Source organism: Erythranthe guttata, chromosome 3, assembly GCF_056151865.1.
Source record: "Erythranthe guttata isolate IM_541 chromosome 3, IM_541, whole genome shotgun sequence".
Classification (NCBI taxonomy): domain Eukaryota; kingdom Viridiplantae; phylum Streptophyta; class Magnoliopsida; order Lamiales; family Phrymaceae; genus Erythranthe; species Erythranthe guttata.
The window spans coordinates 18,188,853-18,207,324 of record NC_142535.1 but is presented as its reverse complement, the minus strand read 5'-3'; the positions used below and the strand labels follow the sequence as shown (position 1 = coordinate 18,207,324).

At 38.3% G+C, this 18,472-nt stretch overlaps 5 protein-coding genes across 8 annotated transcripts; 1 reads left to right on the top strand and 4 right to left on the bottom strand.

The window, feature by feature from the left end:
* Window positions 1-38: 38 nt before the first annotated feature.
* LOC105974275 (putative phosphopantothenoylcysteine decarboxylase) lies at window positions 39-6,578 on the bottom strand. Of its 4 annotated transcripts, XM_012999339.2 has the most exons (4): window positions 6,361-6,533; window positions 1,394-1,406; window positions 577-918; window positions 39-485 (listed from the first exon to the last, which is right to left on the bottom strand). In XM_012999339.2, exons 3-4 carry the CDS (start codon window positions 913-915, stop codon window positions 192-194), a joined length of 633 nt encoding a protein of 210 aa, XP_012854793.2. In that variant the 5' UTR covers window positions 916-918; window positions 1,394-1,406; window positions 6,361-6,533; the 3' UTR covers window positions 39-191. The 4 variants fall into 4 exon arrangements, with proteins under 4 accessions (XP_012854793.2, XP_088672023.1, XP_088672022.1 ...); XM_088815897.1 differs by lacking the exon at window positions 1,394-1,406 and having other exon boundaries at window positions 6,352-6,578; XM_088815896.1 differs by lacking the exon at window positions 1,394-1,406 and having other exon boundaries at window positions 577-1,001; window positions 6,352-6,532.
* A 611-nt stretch (window positions 6,579-7,189) lies between these two features.
* LOC105974276 (DNA-directed RNA polymerases I, II, and III subunit RPABC5) lies at window positions 7,190-8,960 on the top strand. The gene is made up of 4 exons (XM_012999340.2): window positions 7,190-7,332; window positions 7,459-7,517; window positions 8,114-8,208; window positions 8,679-8,960. The coding sequence occupies exons 1-4, from the start codon at window positions 7,297-7,299 to the stop codon at window positions 8,702-8,704; spliced, it is 216 nt and encodes a 71-aa protein (XP_012854794.1). The 5' UTR covers window positions 7,190-7,296; the 3' UTR covers window positions 8,705-8,960.
* A 172-nt stretch (window positions 8,961-9,132) lies between these two features.
* Window positions 9,133-11,191, bottom strand: LOC105974201 (putative F-box/LRR-repeat protein At5g38386). The gene is made up of 4 exons (XM_088815901.1): window positions 11,031-11,191; window positions 9,896-10,914; window positions 9,679-9,819; window positions 9,133-9,597 (listed from the first exon to the last, which is right to left on the bottom strand). Exons 1-4 carry the CDS (start codon window positions 11,149-11,151, stop codon window positions 9,280-9,282), a joined length of 1,599 nt encoding a protein of 532 aa, XP_088672027.1. The 5' UTR covers window positions 11,152-11,191; the 3' UTR covers window positions 9,133-9,279.
* A 630-nt stretch (window positions 11,192-11,821) lies between these two features.
* On the bottom strand, window positions 11,822-15,774 carry LOC105974449 (embryogenesis-associated protein EMB8). Its single transcript, XM_012999555.2, has 14 exons — window positions 15,241-15,774; window positions 14,699-14,788; window positions 14,540-14,601; window positions 14,199-14,299; window positions 14,005-14,094; window positions 13,714-13,836; window positions 13,547-13,624; window positions 13,345-13,430; window positions 13,175-13,223; window positions 13,020-13,076; window positions 12,798-12,928; window positions 12,608-12,691; window positions 12,433-12,502; window positions 11,822-12,342 (listed from the first exon to the last, which is right to left on the bottom strand). The coding sequence occupies exons 1-14, from the start codon at window positions 15,501-15,503 to the stop codon at window positions 11,968-11,970; spliced, it is 1,659 nt and encodes a 552-aa protein (XP_012855009.2). The 5' UTR covers window positions 15,504-15,774; the 3' UTR covers window positions 11,822-11,967.
* Window positions 15,775-16,868: 1,094 nt separating this feature from the next.
* On the bottom strand, window positions 16,869-17,796 carry LOC105974202 (patatin-like protein 2). The gene is made up of 3 exons (XM_088815302.1): window positions 17,659-17,796; window positions 17,208-17,540; window positions 16,869-17,099 (listed from the first exon to the last, which is right to left on the bottom strand). Exons 1-3 carry the CDS (start codon window positions 17,794-17,796, stop codon window positions 16,869-16,871), a joined length of 702 nt encoding a protein of 233 aa, XP_088671428.1.
* Window positions 17,797-18,472: the final 676 nt, after the last annotated feature.

Here is an 18,472-nt window from a genome sequence, read left to right as displayed (position 1 = left end):
TTCCTAATTTGCGCAAAGACAGCTTTTTTAACACTTAGTTTTGAAATTTAGGGCTTCTTATTCTGATAAATTGATTAAATTAAGCACAAAGTTAGCAATTACACTTTAAAAAAAAAAGAAAAAAAACAGAAGCAATTCAGCTTCGACATGGCCACAAATTCGTTCGATACATAAAAAATGTTCACCATTCGCTAAACATAACCACCATCGTTCGATTTTTCCTGTGTCTCAAAGAAAAGCCTAACAGTCGAATATATCAAAGAAGGCTCAGCCATTGCTCCGTTTCCATAATCTCCACAAGCCAGCTTCTTTTTCACCGGTGGTATAAGCGTAATTCCAAGATCATCAATAACCATAAGATGCCTTTCCGTAAACGGGTTATTCCACATGAGCGTATTCATCGCAGGTGCCACAAACATCGGTTTACTATAGTCCCATGCTCGAACAATGCACGTCACCAAATTATCACACAAACCACCCGCAATCTAATTTACAACACCAAGAATCTCAGACGTAAAAAAATATATATAGCCCAATCGAATCCATATAAATAAATCATTGTACAAATATTATTACCTTTCCGAGTGTATTTGCCGATAACGGTGCTATTACCATAATATCGGCCCATCTTCTAAGCTCGATGTGGAGTACACTATCGCCTAATTTGTTCCATGTCGACCATTCTTCTTCGTCGGTGTAAAGAGTTACATCTTTTGGGAGTGAAGCTCGGTCGACGAAATGAAGCGATGCTTTTGTAGCAACTGCTTTGACTTCTGCCCATTCGGAGAAGCAATGGCAGAGATTAGCGAATTTTATTGCGGCCACACTTCCACTAGCGGCAAGTAAGATACGAGGTTTTGTGGGAGCACTGTGATATACGTTCGTGTCTGTATTTACGGGTTCTAAGTGCGCCATAACCTGTTCGTTGTCCCAAAAGTAACAGTATGAATACAATTCGTCTCCGTCTTTAAAACTGTGGAACAAATTCACATCTCTTCATACTGCCGAATACATGTAGATTCCATTCAGACAAATAGAACACAAATCAAGAAAGGCATAAATAAAAGAGCACACAAACAACTAAATTGAACTAGTTCTTGTAGACATTTTTACAAACAGCTTCTGTGCATCTGTAGACTGTTGATAACTTCATCTGCTACAAAGCTACCGATAAACTAAGTTAAATTCCAACGCAGAAAACTAATTTGAACCTATAAATTCTGTTAGTGCAATTGAAAACCAATGAACATGAGTCAATACATAACCTTAAAACCAAATTATTCATCGCATTCAACCAACATAGTCAAAACCCATTGACGACAAATCAAAATTAGCATACCCCGCCAACTGGGAAATTTTGAAAAAAAAAAGAAGAAGATGAAAATGCAAGTACCTTGAATCAAGATTGATGCTGCTCCAAAAATGATGGGTCAGCCCAATGGTCTTGAAGCCCACAGGTCTTCTAAGTCCGGGAATCTTCAAGCCCAATATCGGGAATGCCGAGAGTCCTTGCCACGCGTCCGAGGTAGTCGAAGGGATCGCTCCACTCGTTAACCTACAAAACAGTTGAAAACACTAGGTGACACGCCGGGGGTGGCCCGGCGATTGTCCTCCGACGCTCAAGTCAGAAAACTATCACAATATAAGCAAATAATATTAGTTAATTGCCTAAATAGTGCTTACCTTATTATATGAGTTAAATCACATATTTATAGGTGATGGAATATGGAGACTTCTTGTAGAAATCCGATGTGGGACAATATGTTATAACTAAAATCCTATTGAATTTTAGTAGATGTGATAATTGGGCTTTTATTATTAATTGGATTGATTTGGCCTTTTAGGCCAAAAACCCAATTAAGAATTAGGCACATCATTAAGCCCCCCACTCCCAGGTTGGGCCACGGCCTTGTGGACCTGCCTGGGAGTAAATAAGAAATGGTCGTTTGAATACGTATCTCCCCCTTTTTTTTTTCTGTTAGGAGAAAATACCGAAATTGCATTTTATCTTTTTCGGAAAAAATTGCCAATGGCTAATTTGTTTTGGAAAATGCTTCGAGACTTCGTGAATTGGGAGTCCGTTTTTCTTCAAGAACGAGAACTTAATTTATCTTCCTTAATAGGTGATATCCCTTGGCTTTAGTGCTTAATCGGACTCGCGCATTTCCTAAAGAATGAGTTTTGCTTTATCTTTTCCGGTGAGACGGTATCCCTTGGCTATATTGCCTATTGAGAGGTTCGGCTCTCGTAAAGAATGAGCTTTACTTTATCTTTTTAGGTAAGACGGTATCCGTTGGCTTTAACGCCTAATGGGAAGTCCATTTTTGAAAAGAATGAGTTATGCTTCATCTTTTTCGGTGAGACGGTATCCCTTTGGCTATATCGCCTAGTAGGAGGCTCGACTCTCGTAAAGAATAAGCTTTTACTCTATCTTTTTTGGTAGGACGGTATCCGTTGGCTTTAACGCCTAATGGGAAGTCCATTTTTGAAAAGAATGAGTTATGCTTCATCTTTTTCGGTGAGACGGTATCCCTTTGGCTATATCGCCTAGTAGGAGGCTCGACTCTCGTAAAGAATAAGCTTTTACTCTATCTTTTTTGGTAGGACGGTATCCGTTGGCTTTAACACCTAATGGGAAGTCCATTTTTGAAAAGAATGAGTTATGCTTCATCTTTTTCGGTGAGACGGTATCCCTTTGGCTATATCGCCTAGTAGGAGGCTCGACTCTCGTAAAGAATAAGCTTTTACTCTATCTTTTTTGGTAGGACGGTATCCCTTGGCTTTAACGCCTAGTGGGAAGTCCGTATTTTTGTGAAGAATGAGCTATGCTTTATCTTTCTAGGTGAAACGGTACCCCTTGGCTTTATTGCCTAGTGGGGAGTCCGTATTTCTGTACTTGGCGGTTGATCAGACCCTCAAGTTTTTTATGTGGGAAGTCCGTTTGCCTAAGTGTTTTATACGAACTTTTATGGCAGATCAGACTTCCTTGAGCTTTAGTTGCTCTATTTTTTGGAGCTCTGGGAGCGAGAAACCAAGGTTCGAGTTGGCCAGACCCTTTGTGATCCTTGATATCTTCCCATTTAGCTACTTTTGTTGATGTAGAAATTACGGCGGCGGTATCCCACCGGCTAAAATAGTTTATTAATAATCTTGCGGCTGGTAGTGTGCCGCCGATTTATTACATAATTGGAAATATTGAGCGGTGCGGTATGCTAGCGACTTATTACCTGATTGGAAATATTGCGCGGGACGATATGCCCCCGACTTATTGCTGAAAAGAAATTACATGGAGCCCGCGTGAGGCAATAATAAATATTAAGTAAAGTATTTCTTCAGGATTGCGATTGTTCTAGGAATTCGCTCAAGTGCCCATCTTGGAGAAGTCTTTCGAGTGATTGCTTAAGCTGAAAGCACTCCTCAGTAGTGTGACCCCGATCTCTGTGGTATTCACAGTAGTTATCCGACTTTTGTCGTTCTGGATTCTCATTCATCCTTTTCGGTGGTTGAAGAATACCCTTCTGCTCAGCGATGATCATAATGTCAAGAAGTTTATCCTTGAGGTGAGAACTTCCCGAAGGTGCGATTTTCGATGGGATGTCTCTCTTCTTCTCTATTACAGTTGTGGCTTTCCACCTCGTGCTTTCATTTAAGGGGTACTCTCATCTCCGTGATCTCCTCAATCCGTATGTACTTCCCAGCGCGGTTCAAGAGCTCCTCCAGGGTCTTAGGGGGTCGGCCCGTGATGGACTCTCGAAAACGAACATGCTTCAAATTTTGTTGTAGTATGCCGGCTAACATCTTGTGAGTAACGTGGCGCACTTCATGTACTGCTTTGACAAATCGTTGTATGTAATCTCTGAGTGGCTCTCCGTCTCGTTGTATGACCTTGAAGAGATACGATCCAGTTTTGGCATATTTCTTATTCATTGAGTCGTGGTTAAGGAAATGTGTCGCTAGTTGGTCCAGATTGTCTAAGGACCCTCCGGGCAAGCCGTTGAACCAAACTTGTGCGTGATCAGTCAGCGTAGTCTGAAAAATCTTGCAGTAAGCTGCGTTACTGAGGCCGTAGAGGTCAAGCTTGGCGTAAAAGTTATTTAAATGTTCTTGGGGATCTCCGGTCCCGTCAAATTGGGGTAGATTGGGGGATCCTAAATCCGAGGGGTAAGACTTCTTCCATAATGGCAGGAACAAATGGGCTTATTCGAGCGGGGAATGTTTCAAAGCGAGCGGTCGTTGGCCTCGAAGCTTTTCGTCGAGGTCTCCTTGAGTTACGGTCATCAATGCCATCACGACTCATTTTCTTTTCAGATTGGGAATATCTACTTCCAAATTTATTTCCAATAGAGCCTCTATGGCGATAGGAGCGCTCGCTATTCCTGTTGTATCGTGATTCGTGGCGTGCCACACCCGGCCGAGAAGAAACACTTCTCTCTCGACGGCTATGCGCCGCTCTCTCCCTTGGAGGAGCCCTCTGCCTCAAGGGGCGTGGTGACCGGCGACGAGCTTCTCTTCGAAGGGGGCGGTTCGATGATGGGTTGTGATGAGGCGATTGGTGGCGAGCGTATCTTCGAGGCTCACGATCTAAGGATGCGCTACACCGAGGCGAGTGGTGGTGAGCCTCTTCGAGGAGCTCGTTCAGAGAAATAACTTTGGCTGTCGAGCGATACTCTTTTAAGGCTTGTAATTCCTCTGCAGTCATCTAAATGACCGGCGCTGAAGATCCCGCAAGGTTGGTCGCTCCCGTCGTTCTCTCCCTTCGAGGCGGCTCTATGACTCCAGCGTTACCTTGAAGTGGTTGGTTGAGATCGCCTTGACCACCTTCGTTGGCCGCTCCCGTAGTTCTTTTGGTTCGAGGCGGCTCTAAGACTCTACCGCTCTTCGGGGCGGCTCTGAGACTCCGTCGCTTCCTCGAGGCGGCTCTAAGACTCCTCCGCTCTTTGAGGCGGCTCTGAGACTCCGTCGCTTCCTCGAGGCGGCTCTAAGACTCTTCCGCTCTTCGGGGCGGCTCTGAGACTCCGTCGCTTCCTCGAGGCGGGCGGCTCTAAGACTCTTCCGCTCTTCGGGGCGGCTCTGAAACTTCGTCGCTTCCTCGAGGCGGGCGATTCTAAGACTCTTTCGCTCTTCGGGGCGGCTCTGAGACTCCGTTGCTTCCTCGAGGAGGGCGGCTCTAAGACTCTTCCGCTCTTCGAGGCGGCTCTGAAACTTCGTCGCTTCCTCGAGGCGGGCGGCTCTAAGACTCTTCCGCTCTTCGGGGCGGCTCCAAGACTCCGTCGCTTCCTCGAGGCGGGCGGCTCTAAGACTCTTCCGCTCTTCGGGGCGGCTCTGAGACTCCGTCGCTTCCTCGAGGCGGGCGGCTCTAAGACTCTTCCCCTCTTCGGGGCGGCTCTGAGACTCCGTCGCTTCATCGAGGCGGCCCTAAGACTCCTCCGCTCTTCGAGGCGGCTCTGAGACTCCGTCGCTTCTTCGAGGCGGGCGGCTCTAAGACTCTTCCGCTCTTCGGGGCGGCTCTGAGACTCCGTCGCTTCCTCGAGGCGGCTCTAAGACTCTTCCGCTCTTCGGGGCGGCTCCGAGACTCCGTCGCTTCCTCGAGGCGGGCGGCTCTAAGACTCTTCCGCTCTTCGGGGCGGCTCTGAGACTCCGTCGCTTCCTCGGGGCGGGCGGCTCTAAGACTCTTCCGCTCTTCGGGGCGGCTCTGAGACTCCGTCGCTTCATCGAGGCGGCCCTAAGACTCCTCCGCTCTTCGAGGCGGCTCTGAGACTCCGTCGCTTCCTCGAGGCGGGCGGCTCTAAGACTCTTCCGCTCTTCGGGGCGAGTGGTTGGGATCGCCTTGATCCTCTTCGTCATGACACGTGATCTAGTTTGCCTTCCCACAGACGGCGCCAAAATGATGCTGCTCCAAAAATGATGGGTCAGCCCAATGGTCTTGAAGCCCACAGGTCTTCTAAGTCCGGGAATCTTCAAGCCCAATATCGGGAATGCCGAGAGTCCTTGCCACGCGTCCGAGGTAGTCGAAGGGATCGCTCCACTCGTTAACCTACAAAACAGTTGAAAACACTAGGTGACACGCCGGGGGTGGCCCGGCGATTGTCCTCCGACGCTCAAGTCAGAAAACTATCACAATATAAGCAAATAATATTAGTTAATTGCCTAAATAGTGCTTACCTTATTATATGAGTTAAATCACATATTTATAGGTGATGGAATATGGAGACTTCTTGTAGAAATCCGATGTGGGACAATATGTTATAACTAAAATCCTATTGAATTTTAGTAGATGTGATAATTGGGCTTTTATTATTAATTGGATTGATTTGGCCTTTTAGGCCAAAAACCCAATTAAGAATTAGGCACATCAAAGATCAAAACAAGAAAATGGATGATTTGGGCAGCTGCTTAACAGCTTCTGATAGTAATGTCATAAAATAACATAATGTAATAATGTCAGTAGGCATCGGAGATTACGATGTATTTGTTATTTTAGAACTTGGAAAATATTATTGCAAGGCGATATGTATCAATTATTATTAATTATGCCACAATTATGTTACATAAACTAGGCCACTTGTTCTGATAATTATACCAAAATAAAATACAAAAGTAAAAAAAGAAAAAAAAAACTTGGGTAATAATATAAATAAAATAAAGAATTAAGTTCATACCTACTATTGTGTACATTCTCAATCATTCTTCAAAGTTTGTTCGAGGTAAAAATCGGAAGGATCATATCATAATTGCACTATAAAACAAATTCAGTTATTTTAATTCGAACAAAAAAACCACAAAATTGTGCTTGTTTATTCACGTATGACGTATGATAAAAATACATAAAATACTATAGGTGTAATATTTTTTTTTTTAAAAAAAAAGGGAAAATTAAAATTGAGTCGAAAATTGGAATCTCGTATATATTCCACTACAGGTTCAAATGATTTCAAAAATAGAATGAAACTATTGTTCCAAAACAGGAGAAATTAGGAAATTAGATTCCCACAATATACCACTTCGAAAATAATATATATTTATTCTCAAAAAAAGAAATTTTTTTTTTATTAAATACTAAATAATATTTATTATAAAGGCCCGTTTTTTTATTATATACAAAGGCCCAACTCTGTGTTCCAAAGATTGAAAACAGCCCGATAGTATTCGGGCCGAAATCGTTTATTTAAAGGCCCAAACCAAGAACTATAGTTAAGAGCTTATATTAAGAGCCGAGTAGAATTCGAAGAGAGAGAAAGAGAGAAGAGAGAGAGAGAGAGAGGTTTTTCTGCAGAACATAAACCCTAGCTAGTGAAGATGATTATCCCAGTCCGCTGCTTCACTTGTGGAAAGGTAATTACGTATTTTCCGTTCCAAATTACCTCAGATTCTCATCTATTTGATTCGATGCTGTGGATTGATTAAATTACTTTTTAATCTAAAATTCGTTTTTTTTTTTTTTTAAATTAATATGTTTAGGTGATTGGAAACAAATGGGATTCGTACCTTGATCTTCTCCAAGCTGATTACAGCGAAGGGTATGTTTTTTTTTTCTCTGATTAATTTTTAATTTTCTGAAGAGAAGGGAATTTGTTTGTATCGATTATTGTGTTTCGTTGTATAAAAATATTATCCTTTTATTTACAAATTAAGAGCATAATACAATCCTGGTTATATGTAGAACTTGATACGTGTGTGCATGTAGAACTTTCTGGAAATTCAGTAGTTAGTTAATTAGATGAGAGAACGAACAATCTTCGTATATATTCACCGACAATCTGGTACCCTGTTAAATGATTGGTTGAAATTTGTGAAACGGATAAGGGTAGATTGGGGTTTGAGATAATGCACCCCTTCGAAAGTTTAAATTGTGCATGCGCAGTTCATTTGGGAATACGACTTAACAAGATAAATGGAGAAGGGAAATCAAGGAAGTGGATCTCATTGCATCAATGTTAGTTATGCATAAAAGTTAGTCCTTGAATTGAAATTTCTCCATGTGAAAGCAATTGAGGAAGTTTATGTAAATTTCATTAGTAACGACTCTCCACTGGAGGTTTCTAAGCATTTTTTTTATCGTTCTCTTATGGAGTTGACTTGGAGTTCTTGATGCATTGTTGATTTTATTGTGCAGAGATGCACTTGATGCACTGCTTTTGGTTCGCTATTGCTGCCGAAGAATGCTGATGACCCACGTTGATCTCATCGAGAAGCTTCTCAACTATAACAGTCTCTCTCTCTCTCTCTCTCTCTCTCTCTCTATCTCTCTCTCTCTCTCTCTATATATATATATATATATATATATATATGTGTGTGTGTGTGTGTGTGTGTGTGTGTGTGTGTCCTATTATTGTATACTTGTTTGTGTGTGATGATCCTTGTTTTCATGGATTTGTGTTTTATGGTTGGAAGTTGTAGATTTATGACTGGAGACGTGCTTTCTTGATTACGGACTATTTACCAATCTCTGAACTGGAATAATGTACCTGCCATAAATGGATTAAAAAGTTGATTTTCTGATTTGAAGACGTGCTATATTTAACTACAGTATCTAGTCCGACTTGGTTATTTGGTTACTGTCTGGTTGATGGCAAGATACAATTCTGTAGTGCCGATATAACATATCTTTTTAAGGGTGACTGCTATTTATCGAACTCCCTTTGATCCTTTTCTGTCTTTTCTTTTGTTATGTGTTGCAGCTTTGGAGAAGTCCGAGGGCAGCTGATGCAGTATGGGATCGATCGATATATCCGAGTCTATGATCGTCTTAAATCTCGATTACGAGATAGTTGTTTGTAAATGTCCTAGTTAAAGATGATTCTGGCTGTGTGCTGTTTAAGACCATATAACCATCTCTCAGAAAGACTTGTCGTCTGAATATATATGATTAGGCAATCTGTTCTCTTTTGGTGTATTACTTGCGTTTGTTTTTACCGTTGGGTCGGAATTTCAACCTTGATAAACGTGTCTTTTTTCCCCAAGTTTTGTTCTCGGTTTGGTTTTAGTTATTTGTGCCAAGGAAAATGTGTCTCGTTTTTTGGCCTTTGTTTATCTGCAGCAGATTTCAAGAACTCTGCCATATGTCGATTTCTTAGTTGGCGAAAGAAGAATCAACGAATACGATAGTTATAAGTTGATTAGTACTAACAGCAATTTCGAAGCATTGAATATTCGACCAAAAATTCAACCAAAATCATGATACTGTGAATAAATTTTCTTGATTTTCCGAAAGCAAATGCCGGCAAATACTAGTATGCATCGACAAAACCGAATAATTAACGTAAAAGAAATGTATGTCATTTATTGAATAACGACTTGTGCGGTCTTGGAAACAGCTTGTCCTTGTAATTGTTCGTGAATCGTTTTATACTTGTTCTTACTCCACGGAAACTTTTGTATCGAGATCCATGTGCCAGGTCCCTCGCGTGATTTCAGGTATACCTTATTACATCTACTTATGTGCATTTCCTCCAAGTTGATTGCACTTTTGAGGATGTACAAGGCGAACTCCATCTCGTTTTTCGTCCCATTAAATCCGCCGATTTCCATTTTCTTTAGCTCCGAATGAAATACTATGGGCTGCTCTTCCACCTCTGGTTCATTACCCATACCATTTGTCTGCAAAAGAAAACACTTGAAGTAATCAACAAATTTGCAACAATTTTCTCAATCATAAAAAAAAAAATTAAACCTACTTACATTCAAGCCAAACTCCTGTAGGAGGGGACAACGTCGCAAGATTAAAACCAGCGAAAGAAGATTCATTTTTGATAGATTCATGTTGACATCCAATCGCCTAAGGTTGCTCAACGTGTCGATTCCCATGTGTTCGTTGCTCACCTGCGTATTTAAGAATTTCGGAATTTAAGAATTTTGCACGGCAAAAAAGTAACATAATCGAGGGCGGTTCTCGTACCTGTAAACTATCCCCCGCAGTAACAAAATGCATTGATTTCAGGTGCGGCACGTCGATTGCGAGTCTCCCAAAAACATAAGGAACAATATTTTCCACGACATAAAGAATCATACTTTGCAGCTGCGGAACATGATCAAATCTAAGGTTAACCATTTTACGAGCATCAAACTGAAATAGAACGAGATTACTGGCATATAACTCTATTTCCCCTACGCCTTGACAACCATCGATATAGAGTCTCTTCAATTCTAGATGGGGACCGCGTACACTTAACTTATGAGGACATTTGCAACAATTAATTGACAGTGATTGGAGCTTCAAACAATTCGACAAAATGCACTCTATCGCACCACGAGAAACTTCAACAAACATAAGCACGAGGGTTTGGAGGGAATTATATTGGATTCTCGAGCTTGGCTGCAGCGAGCACTTGGACAATCGGAGATATTTCAACGAGGGCATTTCGGAAAAAAGGTGACACGAAAAAGAAAGATCACTGGTTTCCGAATACGAACAACAACACGTCAGACAGAGTTCTTCGACGCCCGAACTTCCTAGAGAAGAAATGCACTGCTCGAATCGGTCGTTGACCGATCCATCTAAACAACAATGTAAACGAAAAGAATGAATCTTGGAACCGGAACGAAGCTTCAGAAATTCATCCACTGAATTAATGATTAATTTAGGGTTGTGGAGGCTATTTTCGGCTAGGAAGTTGCCGCAGCGCGACTCGATGCGAGACAGAAATCCGTGAACACTCCTCCACCTCTGCGAGGAAATGCTCGTCTTAATACCGAAATCCGCATGCTTTAAAAGGTAGGAACAGTCCAATTTGATATGTAATGGCAGAAATCTGTGAAGATTCCTCCATCTTCGCGACAAGAGGCTCGTACGCACGGCATCCGTTGTAGACAAACACGAGATGATTGAAATCAGAATATCGTCTGGCAGTTGACTTATGAAGTCGGTCAACTCCTTGTCCCTTTTTAGCTTCTTCTTTCCGGGGCCTACTAGCACATCTGAAAAAAATAAAAAAAAATAAAAGAATATCAGAAAATATATGCATGGCTTCAGAATTCCAAAATTCCAGGAAAAGAATATATATATTTTTTTTTATTTTTTTTTCTTATCATACATTGCAAAGAAGACGATGAATTTCTTTTAATCCGTGCATTGCGACTACGGATTTGTATTAGTGTAGCAAAAACAGAAATTGGAAACACCAATGAGAAAATAACTTGCTCAGAAAAGATCATTATTTCTGAGTTAGAAGAAACACAACCAACCAAACAATCCTTCGCAATTAGGGTTTGGAGAAATTGAATCTATATAGCAAGGATTTCTTCTTACAAAAGTAAAAATAAATAAAAATATTACCTTCCTCGTTAATTGCCGAATTACGAATTCTTGTGTTCTCTTTACAACTTTGCCCTTACAAACGACACCGTTTTTCCTTCGAAATCTCGCTTCAATTTTCTTCCAACAGTTCCTTCATTTTTGGCTCGTCGAGTTCCTTTTTTTTGGCCTATTTGTAGACCTCGAGTCCAAGCTCATTTTGTTGTTTTTTTTTTTTAAATATTTTCAATAATTATTTTATTATTATTAAATAAAAAATTCCAAAATAAACAATATATTGTAATTATATTTATATTTTATTTTTAATTATTTCTATAATATTTTATATTATTATGCATTATTTAAATAAAAAATAATATATAAAAAAAAATTAAAAATAATAAATAAGGCTCGCGAGCCGGCTCGTGAGGTCACGAACAACTAAAAACTAGTTCGAGCTCGAAAAACACGAGTCCAAGTTCGAGCTTTTTTCGAGCCGGCTCGCCTCGTTTACCACCCCTACTTTGAGATAATGGGTAATGCAAAATTGATTGAAGATGATGGGGACGACAGGGACTACTACGAATCCGGTTTCGCTCAAGAAACTGAATCGAGATTAGTGAGATTTTGCCATGGAAACATTTCTCGACATCGTTACAAAATTAACCCATCGATGGCTTCTAGAGGAAAATTACAAGTTATTATACTTGTTGATGATAATAAACTAATATCACTAATCATTTTGGTGCTCTTTTAAACTTCCTTTTGAAGAGAAAACCGAGCGCAGCACCGACAATTGGCCAGCTCGAAATAACGGCTATATAAGCAAGAAGCCATATTGACTTATTAGTTTGTCTCGAGAGCTGATGCATGCACTTTTCAACAATACTCGAACCACCACTATTTTCAGCATCAGGGGCAAAATCGGGTTTTCGCCCACTGCTAAAAACATGGTTCTCTTTATTAACTGAAACTGCTTGATTAGTCTGATCTTTATTCTCTTCAGAAACCTCGTTTCCCATTGGAGCCACCATTCCATCAGCTACATTAAGATAAGGCCCTTGATCGATCGAAGATTGCAGCGGTGACGAATTGGGCACAATATTTTCCGCCTGAAAATTACGAGAAAAAATGTATTATTATCGGTTAATTATGTGTTTCTGCGAGTAATTCTCCATTAATACGAGTAAAAAAAAAGGTACCTTCTTCTGTGTATGCATCAACGAACTCGAAAGTAGAGCTCCAAGGTATTCATTAACTGCTCCCACCCACCTGAACAAGAAATCATTTTTTTTTTTTTTCAAATTTAAATATCGGATTTTTTTGCAATTATCACGACCATCTATGTTAAAAAAAAAAGAAAAAAAAAGGTAGTACCAGAGACGAGATCCAGATATGCCTTCAAAGAACGCCAGGTGTCCACCGTGTTGTGTTGTAACAAGGACTACGTTTTTATTTGCTCTGTTGTAAATTTTCAAAAATTACGATTACTATAGCAAACTCAAATCTAGTCAGAGAAATGGACTAAGCATTTTTTTCCATCGACAAGATATAAGTAATTCTATACCGGCATTCATCCCACGGAATAGCTTCTACGGTGCACACTGGATCATCCAACGCACTTATGCAGAGAAGCGGTACCTTCACTTTTCCGATAAACGAAGAACTGCTACACCGCCTGTAGTACGTATCCACAGTCTTGACGAAAAAAAAAAAACAAAACAAAAAAATTCAATATGTTAAAATATTCAATGCGCTTCTTCGAGAAAGACGAGAGAGAAAGACGTACCTCGTAGTTCCCAACAAGACAGGTGGCATGTGTATCAAAATCCCGAATCGAACGTGACTGCATAAAGTATACGAATCACCGAACGGATTTTTTTTTAGCAATACATTTTCACATAGAGGAAAAATAAAAAGAGATATTGAAGCCAAAAAACGAACCTTTTTAATACCATCCCAATTAGCAAGACGAGAATAACGGGTTTCGTGTCTGCATTTACACAATAAAGTACGTGTAATTTCAGTCTCTTACATAAGTCCACCATATTATGGAACAATAATTAAAAGTAAGTGCATAAATAAAAATCATGTAAGAAGGGAATGCAACGTACAGCTGTGCATAACCTTGAAGACCAATAGTAAGAGCTCTGTCGTAAAACGTTTGGATAAGCCTTCGAGATATAAACCTCGAACCAATCTGAGAAGTTGGAAATAAAGGACGAAAAAAATTCCGATTAAGATAAATGTCGGCTATAAAATTATTTTATTAAAAAGATAAATGTTCGGTAGTGAAATAATTTACATAAAACCGACCAAGAGATCCCAAGGCGAGCAAACTGCTGCAGCACCTGCAATTGGAACATTTTCTCCATCCTCTCCGAGATATTTTACCTAAAACCATCAATTTTAAAATAATAACAAATATTAATTTTATTTATTTTAACACTATATAGAGAAAAACGAGAGAGTTGGAAGTATACCAAAATGTTTGCACCAATGCTCGTTCCAACAACAAACAATGGAGCTTCAGAGTATTCTTGATGAAGATAGTTAATAACTTCTCGTACATCTTCGGTCCACCCAGCATTATAAAAGCAATCAGACTGTAAAATATCACCATTCAAAACCAAAGTCAGAATACGAATTAAATAGCTGAAATCGATTTTTCAATGACAAATCTTGGTTGACTAAAATATAATTAAAAAAAAAAACCGATGGTATTCTTTTTTAACGGACTAAAATCGAAGAAAAAGTTACTTAAGTGGACTTACAGTAACTGAGACACCGCCCAATCCTCGGTGATTACTGACAACCACATTCCATCCACTTTTTGCCGTGTTAAAGACGAGATGTTTCAAATACTGCAATAAACACGGTAGAATTTAACTCAAATTATATAAATAACTAATGACTAACAGAAAAAAAATAGTTCTCGTAGAAAATGGCATCAGAATCCAGTTCTTACGGGAGAAGCCGAATCACTGGTTAGCCCTGGAATCATAATCACAATAGGAGTCGTATTATCCTTAGCAATTGTATGATTATTTTGAATATCTGCTCCGGAAACTGCAGCAAGTAAACGAGAGAAAAAAAATGACGTAAAGTAGTACATAATTCGATAACAGAAGCAGCCAAAACGTTATAGAATATTCCGAAAAAGAATTTGCATTTTGCGAAACTCGAGTAAGTGCCAACTGGATTAATTGACTCGATTTTCACTAAGGCTATGCATAACTTTCTAAAACCGAACAAGCTAAGTATGCGCATGTGCTGTGTATTTAACGAACTTTGGTATAGTTAATTTACCATCGGAATGCATTAACCAATCCAGAGCAAACATGCCACCATCGGATGCGTGAAACATCTGTCTGAGAATCATAGACACACATCACAGAAAAAAAAAAAAAAAAAAAAAGAACGAAGCTGTTTAATTTCGAACTCTTAACCGAGAAGAGCGAGCATCACCTTCTATAGGTAAATAGTGGAGGCCTCCCAAAGAAGTTTAAAAACGAAGTTTGGATATGTGGACTCGACAACCACGGCGTCACCAAATACCTATTCGTAAATATAACAATTGCATACAAAAAATCAGAATATCGAATCTAGAACCAACAAAAGTCAATCACGAGTTAGGTTCAAATAACCATTACTAATCACATTCCAAAAACAAACAACGTAAGTGATAATTCCGAATCAATTGTACTCATAAACCAAGAATTCAATCAATTTCTTGAAAATAGGATAAAATAATTTCCTAATGCCTCGTTTGGTTGGGGAGGTTAGTCATGATTAATTAATCCCCAATAACTTACCGGGTCGACCCGCAAATGTTATGTTATCATCGATTATCATGTTCTGTATTGGATCATCGAAGTTTCAATAATATAATTGGGTTTAATTAAATTATTTAATCCTATTTTAGCTAATCTTATCTTAGCAACCAAACGAGGCGCATTAATCCTAGACAGATGATAAAAATGAAGCATTTTTATTTTTTCTGGGTTTACCTTCCGTGGAGTGTTCGACACTTGGAGACAACTCCATGATAAATCTCGGAGCTGGGATTGTACGTCAGATAAATGGATCCACCGCGAAACCCGGTTAAAAGATCCTTAACAAAATGGAACTCCAAGAAATTGTACAGTAAAACAATCAGAAATAAACACACCGCCACCGAATAATGCGACAAGGGTATCGCAAAAGCCGACCGGAAAAGAAGCTTGTAAGCTTTCGCCGCCGTGTCGGGAATTGCTTCAGAGCAGCAATCCATGGTGCAGAAAAAAAAAAATCGATGATTTCAAGAAACATGAAATTGGGTCGGATTCGGTTTCATAGGAAGAGTGAAGTTAAATTTGGTGAGGTGGGTTTGCAGAGATTCGACATAATAATCATAATTAAATGTTGGTGTAATGCAAACAGAGGCAGAGGGGGACACGTGTCGGTGGTGGGAAGGAAGAGCGTTGGAGGTTTCGGTGCGGTTAATTGTGTGTTATAGTTTACGGTTTGAGCTAAAGTCGGTTGTTTTGTTGAATCATTTATTTTTGGAATGTTATATATTTATTGAAAAGCCCAATTAATTCCCGAAATTACATTTACCTCCTTGAAAATTAATCTTTATTTTTGCAAACATACTCTCATTAAGGATGATGTAGAAAACAAAAGACATAGCTATAAGTCTATCAACAACTATTTTCTACAAGTTGAAAAGTTCAATTGAATTTTGTTGTAAATAAATCAAGAGAGATTGAAAATTTTACGATTAAATTTACTCGATTAGACGAGAAACATTTTTTGATAGTACAGTAGAACCTCGATAAATTAATACCCGATAAATTAATAACCTCGCTTAAATAATAAATTTTCCCGGTCCCGACTCGGGGACAACGTGCTAAATTAATAATTCGCTAAATTTATAAGATAATACACATTCGAAAAAATTAAGAAGCCCCATATAATATATAAATTAATAATGCATAAAAATAATTCTTAAAGTACATGGTATAGTACATGGTTTATAGATCTATGAAAGCTTAATAAAATATAATTTAATTGTTGCTTGTTTCTTGTTGAAGTTCACATTACCATCAATCTCGTCCCTCACTTTTCTTAACATGGTTAGAACTTTTGGTATTGTTTTGTCGTAACTCAACATAAAATCGATCTATACCATTGCTACTTTAAGAGATTCCGTTCGTGAAACGAGCTCTATAATGCATTGAACTAATGGTACAATGAATAATATACACGTAAAAAAATTAAAAAAAATGGATTTATTGAAAATAAAAATAAAAGTAATTTCATAAATTAATAATTTATTAATTAATGTATAAATTAATAATTATTAATTTATCGATAAGTTAATATTTCGCTAAATTAATGAAATTTTGATGATCCCAACAGTATTAATTTATAGAGGTTTAACTGTATATTAGTATTGAATTATGAAAATATATATAAATCCAAAGCTAAAGAACTTTCATTATAAATAAATAATTAAAAAAATAAAGTAAATTAAATAAATTCAAGTAGAGACTAGGGAATGACATATCAAGTTTGCTCAAAAAAATAATTAGTTGATGAATCTATCACAAAACGTTCGAGAAAGTTGTTCTAGTCGGTTGATGATTCTCTTTTCCTAGCGAAATCCCGACGTACGTAGCTGTTTCTCTTTGGAAAGTATTGCCGCTAACCGAATAAGCGCCTCCTCGTTTGTTCCTTGATCACTAGATGGAACATATTCTCCGGTACGCAAATCGAGTCTTGAAATTGGCTTTTTCAGCAACTCCTCTCCGACTTTGACGAGATTCTTCAAATTCTTCTTTGTTGCAACGTCCACAGACGACGTTACACCGACTAAAGTCTCGTCCTGAAAAATTATATATAAATATTATACATATGTGAATAAATTAAATTAAATCTAAACTTTTGAACTCGATCGATCGGAATTGATGAAGAAGAATTAAATTATATATACCTGGATTCGTAGAAAATTTCCACTAGAGTGAAGGGCACCAACAAAAGTGGAACCGTAGTAATTATTGACGTCTTGTATAGCTCGAGAAACTACATCCAACAAGGGATTCGATTTACGAATTTTCAACCATCTCAAAATACTCCACTTTGATGCTTTTTTGGCTTCGTACTTACGAACTTGTGCCGAACCAGTTCCTAGAGACAATACTAGAAATTGACCTTCTTCCTTTGGCATCGAACAACGGTCGATTCTTTTCGTTTGGAGCGGTCCCGTGTTTGTGCCCGCGATTACGTCAAAGTAATCCGCAAGTCGAGCATCTTCGCCATCCAATTTCTGAAATAAATAAACACATGCATGCATCAAATATTGATTGAAAAAATAAAAAACTCAATAGAAGAATCGAAAAGTAGGAGCTAATATTTATACGATCAAGATATCTATATATATATACCTGAAGTTGTGACTCGAGAAATTCGAGGATAACTACGGGGATTATCCCTCGAACTCCACCACCGTCGATTATCAAAACCCGGATCAATTTTCCGAAAGGTTGGTGCTCCATCTGAAATACTTCTGATCTTGATTCCATCATGCAAGAACAATTCAATTTCAAATCTTAGTGCAAAAAATTCAAATTAATTAAATCTTAGTGCAAATTGAATTTTTCAATGTATACGAGTAGGGATTATCGTTTTGCTAAGAGTTGTATTTATAGAGTTCTGAGTTATGTTTTAGGAAATATAAATTTCCATAACTTTGGATTTTTTAATAAGGAAATTTTAGAAAAATTGGAAGCAATATAATGGCAATTACAAATTACAATTACTTGGTATATACATCTGTCTATTTGAACTATGGGATCTTTGCTCTTGATAAAATAAAAAATTAAAAAAAAATTATGGAATCTATTTTGTTAAATACGGTATATTATCTACTAAAAGATCAGAATTTTTGTTTCCTTATTCTATATCAGAGTTAAGTCGCTAATAGATAATTCATAATTGGCAAATTATCTTATTTGGAATATTTTCAAAACAATTTACACGTCATTTTTTTTTTTTTTTTATTTCGAATCAGAACTTACAACTATTTAATTAAAATGGTGTACGCGTATTAAATAATTTAATAAATATGTGCAATGTCATGAAAAATTATATAGTTTGTTTAAAGGTTCTATTTATTAATTCTATTTTGATTAAAATTGAGAAAGTGATAATAAACGTATCATTAAATAAGATTTTGATAAGAAAATTCAAATTAAAAAT